General features: G+C 39.9%; 1 protein-coding gene across 4 annotated transcripts in view; it reads right to left on the reverse strand.

The window, feature by feature from the left end:
* LOC150078591 (uncharacterized) overlaps nucleotides 1-16,853 on the reverse strand; it is a 202,949-nt gene that overhangs the window by 48,142 nt on the left and 137,954 nt on the right. For 3 of the 4 annotated variants that reach the window (XM_090384287.1, XM_090384288.1, XM_090384286.1), the window contains one exon: nucleotides 6,821-6,947. In XM_090384287.1, the coding sequence (XP_090240413.1) occupies nucleotides 6,821-6,942 (122 nt within the window). In that variant the 5' untranslated portion in view covers nucleotides 6,943-6,947. Of the gene's footprint in view, nucleotides 1-6,820; nucleotides 6,948-13,372; nucleotides 13,486-16,853 lie in introns of those variants that run through there. The other variant, XM_090384285.1, reaches the window with a different exon arrangement.

Consider the following 16,853-nt stretch of genomic DNA (forward strand, 5'->3'; position numbering starts at 1 on the left):
CAAGCTAAATTAAAATAGAATATTGCCAGTAGTAGGGCAAACCAGTAGAGTGGAAAAGAACTTAGCCAAATAAAATAACATAACAATAAACGAAAAATACATGGAGGGGGTAAAGGAGAAGCAACGTTGCTAAAATGATTTAGAAAATTAAGTGAATTAAAAGAAATTTAGCAGCGCCCCCCTGAAGACACCCGTTTCCGAATTACGTGAAATCTCACTCAAGTGGAAACGTAGACTAACAACATTGCGTGACCAATTAATAAAATGAAATTAAACAAATTTATCTCGACAGAGAGGACCACGAGCCAATAATAATCAAGAGAATTTCCTATTTTTTTTTAAATTTTTAATATATATTTTTATTAATTTATATCTGTCCTATTTAAATTTTGGATTAATTGGATTATATTTAAATGGGGTAGCGTGACGATGCCAACACTGCGTTCGTACCGCCATCTATAGCCTAATTTGTTTCTATATATTTGTCAGTTCAACTACTGTTTTGTGAGTGGTATGGTTTGGCGATGCGAGTACTAGGCTTTCTGTTTTATTATATTTCGCTGCATAAGGACCACCGCTATGCAAATCTATTGCATCCGTGGTCTCACCTTAGTATCATTCCGTCGTTGCATCAATTTGTTTAGCGTTCGAAATGCAGTCTATTCAGCGTGAAGAGGAAAAGACCAAACCCTCCAGCATATAAGAGCAGAATGAAACAAATGGCCCTCAGTCCCCAGCGGCTTTCACTCCCCCTCTTACGGCAGCGAGAGGATCAGAGTGGAAGCAGAGGGTGCTAAGAATCTCTGGGTACGACCAGGCTGTCATGCACGGAAACCGAACTTGGCTTGCTACAACATAAGATCGCTCATCGGTGAAGACAGGATATTAGAGCTGGAAAAGGAATTACAAATTTGTGAATTGGAATATCATCGGTTTGGCTGAAACAAGAAGAAGAAATGAATCACTTATAAGTTTATCAAGTGGAAATCTGCTCTACACCAATGGAAAAAGCTATACCAAACAGCATTGGAAGGAGCAGCAAAAGAAATCAAAATATCTGAGAGAACAAAAGAATGGTTTAACCCACAACTGAAAGCAAGTTTCCTCAGGAAGCAAAACCTGTATAGAAAATGGCAAAGAACGGGTCATCCTGCCGATCACATTCGTTATAAGAAAGAAAGAGCACATTTCATCAAAGCAAAAAGACAGGCACACTGCAGTGTTGTTCATAATAAACTAAAAAGAGCAAAAAGAATTACTAGCAATAGAAACAGCACAGAGAATATGACCGAATGCATTTTCAAAGAATGGGCTAATAACACTTTTAGTAACCTGCATGGACTGAATCAAATTGAGAACACTGATAATGGTAACAAAATTTTTGAATTCCTGAAAGATTTAAACAAGCGAAACCATTCGGCAATAGAGGAACCAACAAGACCTCCTTTGAGTGAAATACAAATCACCAAAGAGAGCGTAATGAAAGCAATCAACGATCTGCCCAATAAGGCCACTGTTGGACCGGACCAGACAAATTTCCAATGTTCATCCTTAAGATAAGTAGCCCATTTATAATAGATCTATTACTGCACATCTATCAGGAAATCATTAGGTCAGGAGCTTTCCCGCAAGCCTGGAAAAATTACATTGTAACCCCAATACCAAAGATTAAACACCCAAAATTGGCTAAGGATTACAGACCAATTTCTGTCAGTTGCACCCTACAGAAGGTATTCGAAAAAGCACTGCTTCCCACCATCAATCAACACTGCTTCAGCCATAGACCACCACATTGCACTCAGTTATTTCGGGTAGGTCAACAATAACAAACTTACTGGAAACCCTTTTTCGCGTGCAGAAAGCACTAAATGAGAAAAAGCAAATCGATATTATTTTTTTGGATATCTCCGCAGCCTACGACAACGTCTCAATTCCAGCGCTCATTGCGATTTTAAAGAATTATTTTAATGTAAGAGGAAATTTGTTAACTATAATAACCAGCCTGCTAGAACATAGAAAACTTATTGTTAAGCACCAAAAGCTACAATCTTGCTTTACCATCTCGCGAGGAGTGCCACAAGGGGGAGTTCTTTCGGCTACTCTCTTCGCGGCCGCCCTGGAGCCGTTTCTTGCACGGTACTACAATTTTATAACATATGCTGACGATGTAAAATTCTTCATCACTTCCAAAGACCATGAATCAGCAGAAGGTATTTGTCAGATGGCAAATAGCACAATCAGAGAATTTGAGAGCTACCTAGATTGCATCGGGCTCCGTATTAATGCGCAGAAGTCTGCCCAAATGACCATAACTTGCAAGCAGAATAAAAATGACATCTCGATCTCTGTGAACGGGTCTAATGTGGTAAAAGTGCACTCTCACCTGGACCTGGGTCTTAAGTGGGATGACAGACTCACCTTTGCTCAACACTTCGCCCATATGAAGACAAAAATATTCGCCGCTTTATGGGCTACCAGACAGGAACTGGTAGGAATTAGGGATCCTCAGCTAGCGACCAAGTACATTTTAATGTGTGTCCTGCCAATTGCAATGTATGCCTCGCAAATCTGGTCTTCAGCTCCAGATTCACATTATAAGTCCGTCCTTGGGATCGAGTACTGGTTCTTGCGATGGCTTAACAGAGTTGCTGGCCACCCTTTTACTATCTCAAGGGCCATTCTCTACTCAAACCTTAACATCACACCCTGGATGCAGCGGACAATTAACAGGAACATACACCCTCTCGCACAAATGCTCACATGCTCCAGTCCTGGATAATATTCTAGTCAAACCGCGTGCCACTGCTAGACGTTTCGGAGAAGAAAATAATACACTGCGTCCAGTCCTGAACAATCTTAGTAGCCTGCAAAGATTCTTCCCATCAAATACAGCGAAAATATTTAACTCACTACACATAGATGCCGAAAAACTGTGTGAGGATGCAACATACCGGAAAGAGATCTTCCAGGATTCGTATAGACTTACCAAAATATGAATCGGCTGCAAAGTACCAAAGAATTTAGAGTAAAAGAGAACTTTCTGCTTTAAGAACAATAATAATTTGTTGACTGTAAAAATATACCTTCTGTAACAGATATGTAAATATGTAAGTTATAGATGGAATTATTAGTGAATTGTAAATATATCAGTTGTATAATGTATGTACAGAATCATCAATGTGTAAATACTGTATATATTAAACATAAAATGTGTATATAATATTTCGGGACGAGACTACGTGTTCAGTATATGTAACCCACTGCACGTAGTATCTCGTACCCTGATATGTACTTAGCACCCTCCTGGCACTTTGCCGTCCCGGGGTGGTTTCCTTATGGAAATAAACGGATAATAACAATAATAAAAAACAGTGAAAGGAGTGAAGGTGGAGTTGGCTTTCTGGTCCATAAAGATATTAAAAACAACATTTTGCAATTCAAAAGTACATCACCAAGGGTCTCAAGACTATTACTCAGGATTTCTAAGAGATGCAAGCCAAAGGTTATAATGAGTTATGCACCAACATCGAGCCAGAATGATGAAGAGGTTGAAGTAATGTATACCGAAATCAAGTCTTCGAGATGACGAGAAAACCCACTACTCTATCATTATGGGGGACTTCAATGCTAATGTTGGAAAAGGGACAAAACAGCGCAGAAAGGGGAACTACAGGAAATTTTGGAATTGGTGAAAGAAATGAAAGAGGTGAAAGACTTGTGGAATTTGCGGAATCTAGAGGAATGTCAGTAATGAATACTTTTTTCAAAGGGTGAACAGAAAGTGGACATGAAAGAGTCCAAATGGATTAACAACTAAGGAAATTGACTTCATTCTCACTAACAGAAGATATATCGTGAATGATGTTACTGTCCTGAACAAGGTAAATGTTGCAAGTGATCACAGAATGGTAAATGCACACTTGATATAGATGTAGGAAAAGAAAGGAAAAAACTGACTCGAGTATATAATACGAAAGTCTGAGATAACAGAAGAGAAGAAAGAGCAGTATATACTGGAACTTAAGATCAAGTTTGAGCTTCTGCAGACTGCTCAGAACCAAGATATCGACGAGGAATATTGCAACTTTCCGAAAGTGATAAAGCCCACGAAACCTATAGGGAAAAAGAAATCCCAAGAAGAAAAAATTAGTCAAGAAACACTTGTCATGATGAACCGAACACGACAAATGAAGAGCAAGAAAATCACTGACAGGGAGAAAATTGAGTATATCGAGTTATGCAAAGCCATTAGAAAGAGACTCAGAGAGGACATTAGAAGATTTAACAGAAGAAAAGTAGAACAGGCATTAAGGGAAAACAAAGGATTTAAATCAGCAGCCATAAGCAGTAATATAGAAAGACAAATGATACTGAAACTGAAGAATAGCAATGGTGTACTTATAAACAGCAGAGAAGGCATAATTTAAATAGCAGAAGACTACTATAGGGAATTATACAAGGAACGAGGGAATGATACCAGCAGTGGGGAAGATGGATTGCAAAGTAGCAACACATACGACATACCCGATATTCTTCCTGATGAGGTAGAACATGCATTGAAGAAAATGAAGAATCAGAAAGCCCTGGGGGAAGATGAAGTTACTGTAGAGTTGTTAAAATTGGGAGGAAGAGACATAACACAAAAACTGGCAAGGCTCTTCACAAAGTGCATTAGAAAAGGTGTGACGCCTAAGCAGTGGAATAATGCAATCATAGTTTTGCTGCATAAGAAAGGAGATAAATACTAACAGATTAGAAAGAATACTTGATGAGAATCAACCGAAAGAGCAAGCTGGCTCTAGGACAGGATTCTCAACTATGGACCACCTTCACGTAATGTCACGGCTAATGGAGAAAGCAAATGGATATAAAACACCATTATGCCTGGCATTTGTGGATTATGAAAAGGCATTTGACTCCATGCAGCATAAGGCACTGGAAAGATAAGGCACAGATATCCCACATATTATGATTTTGAAGAAAATATATGAAAATATATGAAAAATGTAAGATTAGACTGGTCGCAGAGAGGAGTCAATGTGAATTGAGAGTACCCAAAAACCATTTACGATTTGCAGATGACATTGTGGTCATAAGCCACGATCCCAAAGAATTAGAGGAAAACCTTAATCAGTTATGCACAGTTAGTAAGGATTTTGGACTAAAGATGAATATGGCTAAAACAAAAGTAATGATGAACAAGTATGCCACAGAAAGGGAAATAATGATTGGAGGAGCAGTAATTGAAAAGGTGGAGTCATATACTTATCTGGGACAAGTTATTAGCTTAATAATGATAAATGGCTGGAAGTCAATAGAAGAATAAATTTTGGATGGATAGCATTCAGGAAATATAGTCACATACTGAGGAGCAATATAGCAATTTGTCTGAAACTGCATAAATGTGTACTCCCCACCATGACTTATGGAAGTGAAACTTGGGAACTCACCAAAAGAATGGAAGAGAAGCTGACAACTACACAGCGAAGAATGGAACGAATTATATTGGGAATCAGACTGTTAGATAAGAAGAGAAACACATGGATTAGGCAGCAAACTCAAGAAAAGGACATTCTTATCAAAACTAAATAAACGAAAATGATCTTCGGCAGGACACATAGCTCGAAGACTTGATGACTGTTGTTGTTTGTTTGTTATTTTGGTTTTTAAGAGCATTATCAACTAAGGCCATATTGCTCCGGGATATGCGGTGGTCATTCCCTGACCTTTCCGCATCTTCCGTATTTGTTGTTTACGGGCTCGAACCCCGGTCTAATCAAGAAGCGTGTGCTACACACTGCTGCTCCTTCCCGCCTGGCTACGGAGGCACCTACTTGATGACTGATGGACTAAGAAAATAACAGAATGGTACCCAAGAGGAGCCAAGAGAAAACCTGGAAGACAATGGCAGAGATGGATAGATGAAATTCATGAGTTTGTGGGTAGTAAATGGATGGCCATTGAACAAAACAGAAGGAACTGGAAAGTTGCTGGAGTGGCTTTCATCCTGCAGTGGATTGAAAATGGCTGATGACGATATCAAAATAATTAAGCCCATTAAATATAATGTTTTTACCGCGACTACGTGAAATTTTCCACCTTGCATTCTTTGGTGTAGATGGCGGCGATTTCTTTTTTTGGTAACAAGATTCATAAACTTGAACGAACTATTAGACTGTGTAGTAGTTGTGACCTACGCCGACAACCTATGCTAATTCTTCATCCGAGTGGTACGGTAGCACTACCTATACCTGAAATGGAATCATCCTGGCATTTTGCCAGGCACGGTCACATTTCACGCGGTCCCACAGTATTCGAATAATTTGCAAAGAAATCCTGAAGGGTGGGGAGGTAGGATGATTTCTCCTAAACATCGCAACTGCCCAGAGTGGGGAATGCACTCAATGCACGTGAATTATAAAATAGCGAAGTGACGTCACCGCCGTGCAAGTTCGCGGTGTAATTAGTCCGTTTTTTAAATGTACGTCACGTGATATTTAAATTAAATGGCTGCCACCACGCAATACTGCACCCATTTTCATTCTGCGTTTACATTTTTTTTGAAAGAATTTCGGTTCTCTTTGTCCACAAAACATGTTTCGCATTTCCAGAAAATACAATCCAAGTCTGCACCCGCAGAAAAACTCTCCGATCGATGACGCATTCTCCAAAAAAGAACGTGTGTTCCTGGAAATGGCACGTCAACCGGAAGAAACATTTTATCGAAATTGTAAAGGAGCAGCCAGGAAAAGAGAGAGAATAAATGAAATGGAACAGCTCATTTCATTAACACTTTCTGTAAAACATTTCCGCTACTTACCCACAAAAGGACGAGAGATCGTTCGGCGTGCTCGCAAACACGAAATCAGGAGACGTAATCATTTTGTGAAGAACCTGAAAACATTGCAAGTATTCATTGCACGACTGGCACTTCGTCATCATCGGACCTGAAAAATGCGCGTAATTTCGTAAGATTTAATGAAATAGTACTAAGAACTACACACAAGAAATTAAATGCAAGTGGAAATATGGAAACTCAATTCTAAATGTTATCGTTGAAGCATACAAAAAGGCTCACAAAACAGAAGAATCTTTATTGCAACCTACCCGTCACGGCCACAGGTTTACATGTTCGGGGATCAATAATTTTGAATTATAAATGAAAAGGTAAGGGTATTTACAAACATAATATACAAAGCGGCTAATGTTTAAATAGAACTAATATTTAAATAGGATTGAAATAAATAGGATAATTAACTTGTTTTAAGACCTGAGAACTTTGGTAATCAATGGATATATAAATAGCACACACCCAGACTAATGGAAAACAAAGCACAGTTCTAAATTCAGTTTGGCGAGGATTCCCTTCCTGTATCTTTTGTTGTTGACCACTTCTTAGAGGTCCCCATTGATTGCTTGCAGTGAGAGTTTGCAGCATTTCCTTTGGCAGGAATCTGTCGGTAAGTACTAGCCGGTTACGGTCTGCTAGCAGCTGCGCTGAAGACCTGAGATAAGTGGGAGGAATGTGCCAAGAGCAGTAGTCCCAGACATTCGGCTCTGTAATTTTACCGGTGGCAATCTTTCTCCGATGGCCACCGGTAGGTTCGGAGCCTGCGCTGTTGAAGGGCATCTGCTAACTGCGTTGATCTGAGAGGTTGGGGGAAGGTGGAGTTTGGTGTTGGTCCATTTTAAAAGCCGGGATTCGGCAGCCAATATCATTTTAAGGATGGATTCGGCAGCAGAGGTCTATATCTCTGAAGCATACAGTACTGCCGGATATGATATACCTTTTTACCAAGTGTGGGTCTTTAGTGTGGAGCAGCTGTTGCTTGCAACCCAGCATAGTGAATTCAGCTTCGAATGTATAAGGTTAACAATAAAAATTACTTGTAAACTTCTGAAAACGTTTATTTTACTATTTAAAATGCTATTTTCAAAGTTATTTTGAATTTTCGTACGTTTTTGTGTTTTTGATGCGTGAAGCTATCGAGGGTCTGTGTACAGCCATTTGCCACAGTTTACATCATTTAGTTTCTTAGTAAAATCATTTATTGACAAGAAACATTTTGTTTCGTCCAACAAGAAAAGCGTGTTTTATGGTATTTAGTAATCACATGACCTCGAACCACGGTCAATTCATACGCATGTATTACAGTACACACCCAATGACCACTCGACTACACAAAGGAAGAACGATGCAGCACTCTCGGAATAGATGAGAAAAAATGTTTCTTGGCTGAGGAAAAAAACAAAAAATCCTGATTTATGAAATTGGATGGAATAGGAAAGAAACAGCTCAATTGTTTAGTCAATTTGCCATTAAGAGGCATTTGCCAAAACAAAAGAAAGATGATTATCGCTCCACCACAACCATTCAAAGTGGAGCATCGTTCTATAACCGAGAGAGTAGACAGGAAACTTACTAAATTCATAAAGAAGAGTCAGAACTTTCCAAAATAAATTACAAATGATGAATTCTATCAAAGAGGTCTATTGTGCATAGAAGAATAAACTCGTAAAAATATCCACTGAGTATTTTCTCGAAGTCCTCCTAATAAAATGGAACCCGGGAGAAAGAAGGACGAAGAATTCGCTTTAAATAAGGCGAGGTGTGTTTTTTACACCGATACAAAAGGTAATGATGTCTTCTAAAATGACTAGGACCCCTGCATATTGTTGAAGACCCCCCCGTCAATTCAAGTGCATTCCACACTATTCGAATCGAAAAATAGCGCAGTTTCACGTGATTAGTTTTCTGCCCATATTTTCTAGGCATGCCCCTCATATTTAAACAGAACTTTTTGCACCGGGCCAAAAAGCCTGGTGCAAAATTGAGTGGCTTCGAAGAAATTAAATAAATGTTTCTTTATTTACTCCATCAGTTTAAACAAACACTTTTTATTTCGTCTCATTGAAGGCACTCTTTAGTGTTTATTTGACACGCACTAAATCCACTTCCTAGTTCATTTCACAAATATACGTGGTCTCAATTCTAATCTCAACGATGTCCATTTCCACTTGCAGTCTTCCAAACCCCATGTACTTTTTCTGAGAGAACTCAGTTATCGGTTGATTCAACTACTGCTCATCTCAGATGTCCAAATTATTTGTTGTATGATTCCTTTCGCCTCAATGGTGGTACTTGTGCATATGTCCGTTCTGATATTCCTTGTCAGAGACTTGGCAATTTGAAATCTCCTCTCTCTGATCTTCTCTGGCTTAAAATCTCTCTATCTAATTTTGTCAAATTCATCTGTTGTCTCTACTGTTCTCCCAACTCCACTAATCACTTGGAGCTCTTTGACTTCCTCTCTTTGCAACTTGACTTTCTCCAGTCCAACTTTCCTAACAGTGAGGTAATTTTCCTTGGTGATTTTAATGTGCACAACTCCAACTGGTTTCCGTTTTCTAGTCACACCGACCCAGCTGGTCGAGATGGCTGAGGCTTTTGAAATTGCTAATGACCTTGTGCAGATTGTTAACTTACCTATAGGAATACTGGACAATCCTAACCATACAGCCAACACGCTTAATCTTTTTCTCACAAACAGCACTTCTCATTACGCGGTTGAAGTGGTCCTTTAGGCACCTCAGATCACAACTTGGTGATTGTCTCTTCTCCAATGGAACCTTTAATTCATGATTATTCCCAACCTCGTAGTGTTTTGTATTCCAAGAATGCAAAATGGGATGACCTGCGAGACTTCTTTTCTTCTTTTCCTTGGTCGGATTACTGTTTCAAAACTTCTGATGTGAACGTTTGCTCAGATCGTGTCAGTGAAATTTTTTTTTTTTTTTTTTTTTTTCCGGCTTTCTTCTGTTTCCTGCCATCCGTTCTTTACTCCCCCCCCCCCTATTTTTCTCTTACAGAATGATTTTTTTTTTTTTTTTTTTTATTTATTATTATTATTTTTTATTTTTATTTATTTTTTTTTTTGTGGGGAGGTGGTTTTCGTCCACCCGCCACCCCACTCTTCTCTCTGGTGAGGCGTTGGGCATGCCACACTGTCATCAGGGGCCATCTTCTCTATTGGCCCCTTTCTTCTGTTTCCTACCCTCCAGTCTTTTTGCCTTCCTCCCTTACTTTTCTCTTGCACGTTTTTTTTTTTTTTTTAGTTTATATTTATATATATATATATATATATATATATATATATATATATATTTGTGTGTGGGTGTGTGTGTGTATATATATTTTTATATACACACACACTCATGCCCCCACAGGTCTAAATCTAAAAACATCAAAATTACTGCCCGACCTATTTGGCCCTAGAACAAGTTACCAGCGAACAACCCTACGCTCTGTTAAAATTACAACCGTTGCTCAAGAAACAGCGATCATCTCATTCTTAAATCTGGTCCTAGCCACTGAAATCCCAGGAAAGTAGGTGGCAGGACCCGCCAGAGTACTCTAGCTACAGTGGTACACCCGGTCAGCCTCCCCGTGGCATGGTGTGGTAACGTCGGGTCCCACTAGGGGCTCGGCGGCTAATAGACCGGAGGAACAAAGGGCACAACACAATACACAGCACATGACCCCCACACACTTCAAATCTCTGGCCCCGATACAATGTACACCCGCGGAGATGGGAGAAATTCCAGGAGCCGTTAGACACTAACATACCTTATACCTTATATTCTTGCAGGAATGGAATCATTTATCCAACACTCCACTTTAAAATCTCGTCCTTTATCTAAACCTTGGTTTTCCAATAAATGTGCTAAGGCTGTTCAAGAGAAGAATGTTGCATATCGTAATTGGCTTGTTTCCAATTCTCCACGTTCATTTTCTGCGTACACCAAAGCTCGCAACAATCGTAAAGCAGTTATTAATCAGTCCAAACTAGAGTTTGAACAGGCTAAGAGTAGAAAACTTGCTTCTTGCCCTAATGGTAGCCGAGCATTCTGGTCTCTTTCCAAAGCTATTGGCCGCAACTTTTGCCCATCTCTGCTCCTCTTGCTGTCAAAACCAGATAGATCTATTGCCACTTCAGCCAAGGATAAAGCTGACCTGCTAGCATCCCATTTTTCTTTCAACTCATGTATTAATGATCTTGGTAAAACACCTCCCACCATTCCCAACATGCTCCATTCAATGCCTCCATCGAAAGGATGTCAGAAGGATTTTGACGAATCTTTATGCTAAGAAAGCTTCAGGTCCCGACGGAAATTTGGGCTCCTGAACTTACTCCGGTTCTTTGCCGCCTTTTTCACTTTCTTGTTCCAAAGGTGTTTTTCCTTTTGCTTGGAAATTTGATCATATCCAGCCAGTTACTAAAAAGGGTGACAAATCCCTCACATCCAATTATCGCCCCATTGCAATTACTTCTACTCTTTCTAAAGTAATAGAGAAATCAATTAATCGCCAACTCTTAAGACTACCTAGAAACCTTCCGTCTGATCAACGAACACCAGTATGGAATCTGTCAGTGTCGATCCACTGGTAATATTCTGGCTTATGTTACCCATTTATGGACTAATTCAATGGAAATGTTCGGTGAAACACAAGTAGTTGCTCTTGACATCTCATAGGCTTTTAATCGTGTTTGGTATAAAGGTCTTCTAAAGAAGCTTCCATCTTATAGTTTGCTAACTGTTTTTAGTAATTGGTTATCCAGTTTTCTCTGTGATCGCTCACTGAGGGTGATGGTAGATGGCTCTCTGTCGTCTAACTTCTCCACTAATGCTGGTGTCCCTCAAGTTTCAGTTCTTTCCCCCCAAGGCGCCTCCGTAGCCAGGTGGGAAGGAGCAGCAGTGCGTAGCACAAGCTTCTTGATTAGACCAGGGTTCAAGCCCATCACCACCAAATACGGAGGATGCGGAAATGTCAGAGAATGACCACCGCATATCCCGGAGCAATATGGCCTTAGTTGCTAATGCTCCTAAAAACCAAATAACAAACAAAAATAACCTTTACCCCCACTCTTTTCCTCTTGTATATTAATGACCTTCTTCCATTGACTGGAAATCCTATCCATAGTTTTGCTGATGATAGCACATTGCATTCCACTTCTATTTTGAGAAACCTTGTCCGGCTCAATCAGCTTCAACTACTCGAAAATCTGTTATCAATTTCTTAAATGGTGATCTCCAGGTAATTCTTTAGTGGGGCAAAGACAACTTAGTTGATTTTAATCCTTCTAAAACTGAGTCTTGTCTTATATCTCGCAAAAAGGATTATTCTGCTCCTATGCTTATCTTTGGTGAAACTCAGATTTCTAGGCAAAATGGTATACAGTAGACTCTTGATTTTCTGGGATAGATGGTTAAAAAGAAATTCCGGATAATCGATTTCCCGGTTAATCCAAAAATTCAAAAGTCCCCGACATACGTAAGAGATAAGTTCGAGGACTTGTAACTTCGTCGAGTTTTACATAACTGGGGAATGCGTAATAACATATCGCTACTCTATTATTATTGACAAATCTGAATTCCGCGCGATATTTGTTAATGTGTGGCCATTTTAATTTTCTGATCCGAATCGATGGCGTTCCTTTTGTTGGTAGATTCACTAAAAGGTTCGTCACTTATTAGTCGGCACCGTGATAGTGGTCAAAATGAAATTTTCTGAAAAGAACTTCAAAAGGGTTAAGGAAGGGAGAAACACTATTATCACCCCACGCGAACTCACATATTACTAAAGCACATTTATGGAGGTCAGCGCCATTAAACGATTTACACCTTCCGGGTTACTGGGCTTTACCGCAAATGCAATAAGGTTGAGTTTACCACCCGTCCATCTAATCCATCTCATTATAAACTCGATCTTATTGCATTTGCGATAATACCGATAGCTGCAATTGTGTGGGATTTTACGTTATTATGGTGAAATGTGTGCCCCTTCACCGAAATCTTCAGTCATATTAAAAAAAAAAAAAAAAAAAACATAAATAAATTGTAAGAATCTTCTCTTCTTTCCTATTTTTTTTGTTACTCCGTCCGATCTCACTTTTGAGCATTTGTGCGTGCCGTGATCGTCGTTATTGATCGCTTATTTTATTTTTGTTTGTTTTGAATCTTAAAATCCTAAAAAAAAAAATTTCTTAAATCCGTAGATGCGTAAGTCGGGGACTTACTGTATCGAAAAATGTTCAGCAAAAAATATGGCGATAGATAAAAAAACTAAAAAGTCACCACGCATAACTCGCGTGTCCAATACGATGCCTCCCTGTATTTTTTTTCTTTAGAGTTTTTTGCGTTTACCCATTATTTTCGCGATTTCTAAACAAAAAAAAAAAAAAAAAAAAATTATTATAAAAACAAAAAGCAGACATCCCTGACATAAATAACGAAACAAATTGACTTTTTGCGCTGCAACGGAACACAACAATCGACAATGTTGTGCGCCCCCACTCAAACCCCCACTTACCTGCTAGAAGAAACACGAGCGCAGCCAACAGAGCCATCTTCTCGGCCCTGCAATCCCGAAACGATTATGCGCGTGAAATGAGGGCCATCCACAGAGACCTGCGCATCGAGAGGCGAAACAGAACGGAATGCACATCCCCGGACGCAACATCAACTCACTCTTTCCTTCCTTCTTCAATTTCCCCACCTCGATTTCGCGATAACCACTGAGGCCCGCAGTTTTCGAAAGTGAAGGAAGCCCGTGTTTGCTGCCGAAGGACGGAAATGCTCGCACGCACGAGGCGTTGCTTTGAAACGCACAATCTGTTTAACCGAAGTTGCTTCCCCTTCCTTTGTAAAGTTAACTTTGTTTTGTAATGGGAGTGTCGCCAAATTTATCTTAATAAACAAAGGCCCCGCAACGTACAACGTTCTTTTACGCGTGAATGTGTATTGAAATATAGCAAAAGCTTAATAGTTGTGAGAAAGCGCTTAAGCAAATTAAAGAATTCTGCACGCAAGTCCTCGCGGTTTTCATATCGCATGGTGGTTACAATTACCGACCTTCCACACCATGCGGAAAAGGCCTGGGTTTCAGGATCTCGTCTCAGATCAAAGACTGAAAGATTGTTCATCTTAATAATAATAATAATCTCTCTCTCTCTCTCTCTCTCTCTCTCTCTCTCTCTCTCTCTCTCTCTCTCTCTCTCTCTCTCTCTCTCTCTCTCTCCCCCTTTTCCTTTCTCTCCTACTACGTGGCCCAGTTAGTCGGTCTCCGGATAGTCTCACGGTCACTCCAGACGTCGGCAGACCGACTATAATGACGATGCAAACAACGCTCTAATTCCTCAGAGCCTTAGTTGCTTTGGTGCTTATACACACACCACAGTCAACCAGCCAACGCACGCTTCAAATCACTTCTCAGGCTCCCGACTAAAGTATCGTAGATAGGCAGACCCAGGATCCGGTGGAATTTTGCAAATGTCGACCTTACTCCATGGCTCAATTCTGGTAAAAATTGCAAGTGTGCAACTTCTACAATCACTTTGATCAATAGCAGCAACAGTTCCTCCCCCCCCCTCCACGCCACATCCACTAAATCGCTAAAGTTGTTTTTTGTTTTTACCATAAATTACTTCTGAAAACTCGGCCTGATACCTAATTAAAAACAAATGACTAGCAGTCTACATTCTAGATCAAATAAATTGCTAGCATTTTACATTCTGTTCTGAAAACAATAGCTATCTGTAACTCTGCAGTTAATTCAACAGCAAATAATGACCACCGCAGAGTTCAAGCTTTCTTCAGGTGCGGTCTCCATACGCGGTAGCACTTCAATACATTCGCTGGACGTCTACAAATTGGCAGTGGATAAAAAATACAGACGGACTCTCCCAGACCCGAGTCACAATGCAGAAAATCTGGTCCTCAGAAGTCCTTCACCAACTCTATATAAACAACTGCGGCGTCTCAGCCTAAGTGTAACCTTGTCGCCGTTGCTTGCGGCCTGCGTTTCGCAACTCGGAACTGCCTGGACGTCATAACTCGTAATACACACAGTCTCAGAGAGATGGTTCTCAGAATAGGCCCTCATGGGTAGCACAGGTGGTGTAATCACCGTCCTCCTACGCCAAATGGAAAAGACCCGAGTTCGAATCTCGTCCCTGCAGAATTTTATAGGTATTTTTTTAACAACGTAGCTGAGTTTAGTATTTACTTTTAGTAATGGCTATATTACGCAAGGAAGCCTAAGGCTTATGCTGCAACTGCCAAAAAATAAAAAATATATAAAATAAAATAAACAATAATAATAATAGCAAAATAAATAGTCAATAAATACCAATAAGAGAAAAGGAAATGGACAACCTATGTGTTTCCTTCCTCCTTTGAATTTCCCCAAACTGTCAGCCTCTACCACCCATTTAGGCAACTTATTCCAGTAATTCATAACTCGCTGGCTAAAATAAAACTTTCTGCAGTCCAATCTAAACATTTCCCCCCGTAACTTGAATTTATGTCCCCTAGTTCTAGCATCATTTATAACCTTGAAAAGTTTGTCCTCATTCATTTTACTGATGCCTCCCTCTCAGAGCCTTAAACACCTCAATCAAATCTCCTCTAAGGTGTCTAGTTTCCAAACTCTGCAACCCACATATTCGAAGTCTTTCTTCATAAGGACGCCCTTTTGCCGATCTCACCAGGCGAGTTACCCTTCTTTGCACCCTTTCAAGAAGCTCGATGTCCTTCTTCAGGTGCGGTCTCCATACTTGAACACAGTATTCCAAGTGTGGTCTAACATAGGCCTTATATAATGGGATTATCACGTCCCTATCTCTACTTGCAAAAGTTCGATAGATCATCGATAGGACACCATGGGCCTTCCTTGCAACCTGTTTACAATGCTCAGAGAATTTCATGACTGACCGTATCTTAACACCCAAGTCCCTTTCCTCCAGTACTGGGTTTAGTTGAACTCCACCAAGTGAATAAGTTATTTTGGGATTACTGTTTTCCAGGCTTACATTTTGTTGGATTAAAGCACAGCTGCCATTTTTCTGACCATTCCTGAAGTCTATCTAGGTCTCTCTGAAGAAGCTCAGCTTGACAGTGATCATTAACTACTCTACCAATTTTAACATCATCTGCAAATTTAGACATCACGCCCTCTATCCCTTCATCGATGTCATTTAAGAAATCGAAAACAAAAGTGGTTCTAATAGTTGGTCTCAGGCGAGGGAGCGTGGTTTTTTTCTTCCAGCAAACGAGTCGATCACAGAACACACGAAATTTAGATACACATCATATGCGGCGCAATAAGGTTTTAGCAGTGCCGGATTAACGTACGAGCAAACAGGGTCCTTGCACAGGGCGCCATTCTAAAATAAATATATATATCCTTAGTAAAGGGGCGCTGCAAGAACTTTTTTTTTTTTGTCTGAGGGGCAGAAATACCTTGGTCCAGGCCTGGGTCCAAGTTGCTAATGCGCCAAACCCTTCAACAACCAACTTCCCAGAATAGTGGCAAGAGTGCTACTGTAACCGTATATTTATTTTTATTTATTTTTTTTTTATGTAAACCCCAAACACGAGAGGTATTAGAACCTATAGTACTTAGTACCGTGCTTGGGATGGAGGTTGAGAAGACGAAATGTAAGATTAAAAATCTTACAGAATAAAAATAATAAGAATTTGGTTTTATTATTTACGAAATAGGAGTTCTTGTTGCTAGTGAATACGGAAGTAATATCGTCTGAGTTCAATAAATAGGAGTTTTCAGCATGGAATATAAATTTAATGGGTAGTAAGTAACAAAAGCAGAGCCATTAGCCATCAACTTCCGTTATAAGCGGGGAATAAACAGTAGAAACTACTGTAAAGCGGCATGGGTCCAAACAACAACAGGCAAATTAAATGCAGGATCGAACTAGTAGGTCGTAAACAGGAAGTGGTTTCTTGAATAGCACATAAGTTTCCAAATATAGGTGCTGTGGTCAGGAGATGTG

The sequence above is a fragment of the Mastigoproctus giganteus genome, chromosome 11 (genome assembly GCF_048544385.1).
Source record: "Mastigoproctus giganteus isolate SK-2022 chromosome 11, ASM4854438v1, whole genome shotgun sequence".
Taxonomy (NCBI): domain Eukaryota; kingdom Metazoa; phylum Arthropoda; class Arachnida; order Uropygi; family Thelyphonidae; genus Mastigoproctus; species Mastigoproctus giganteus.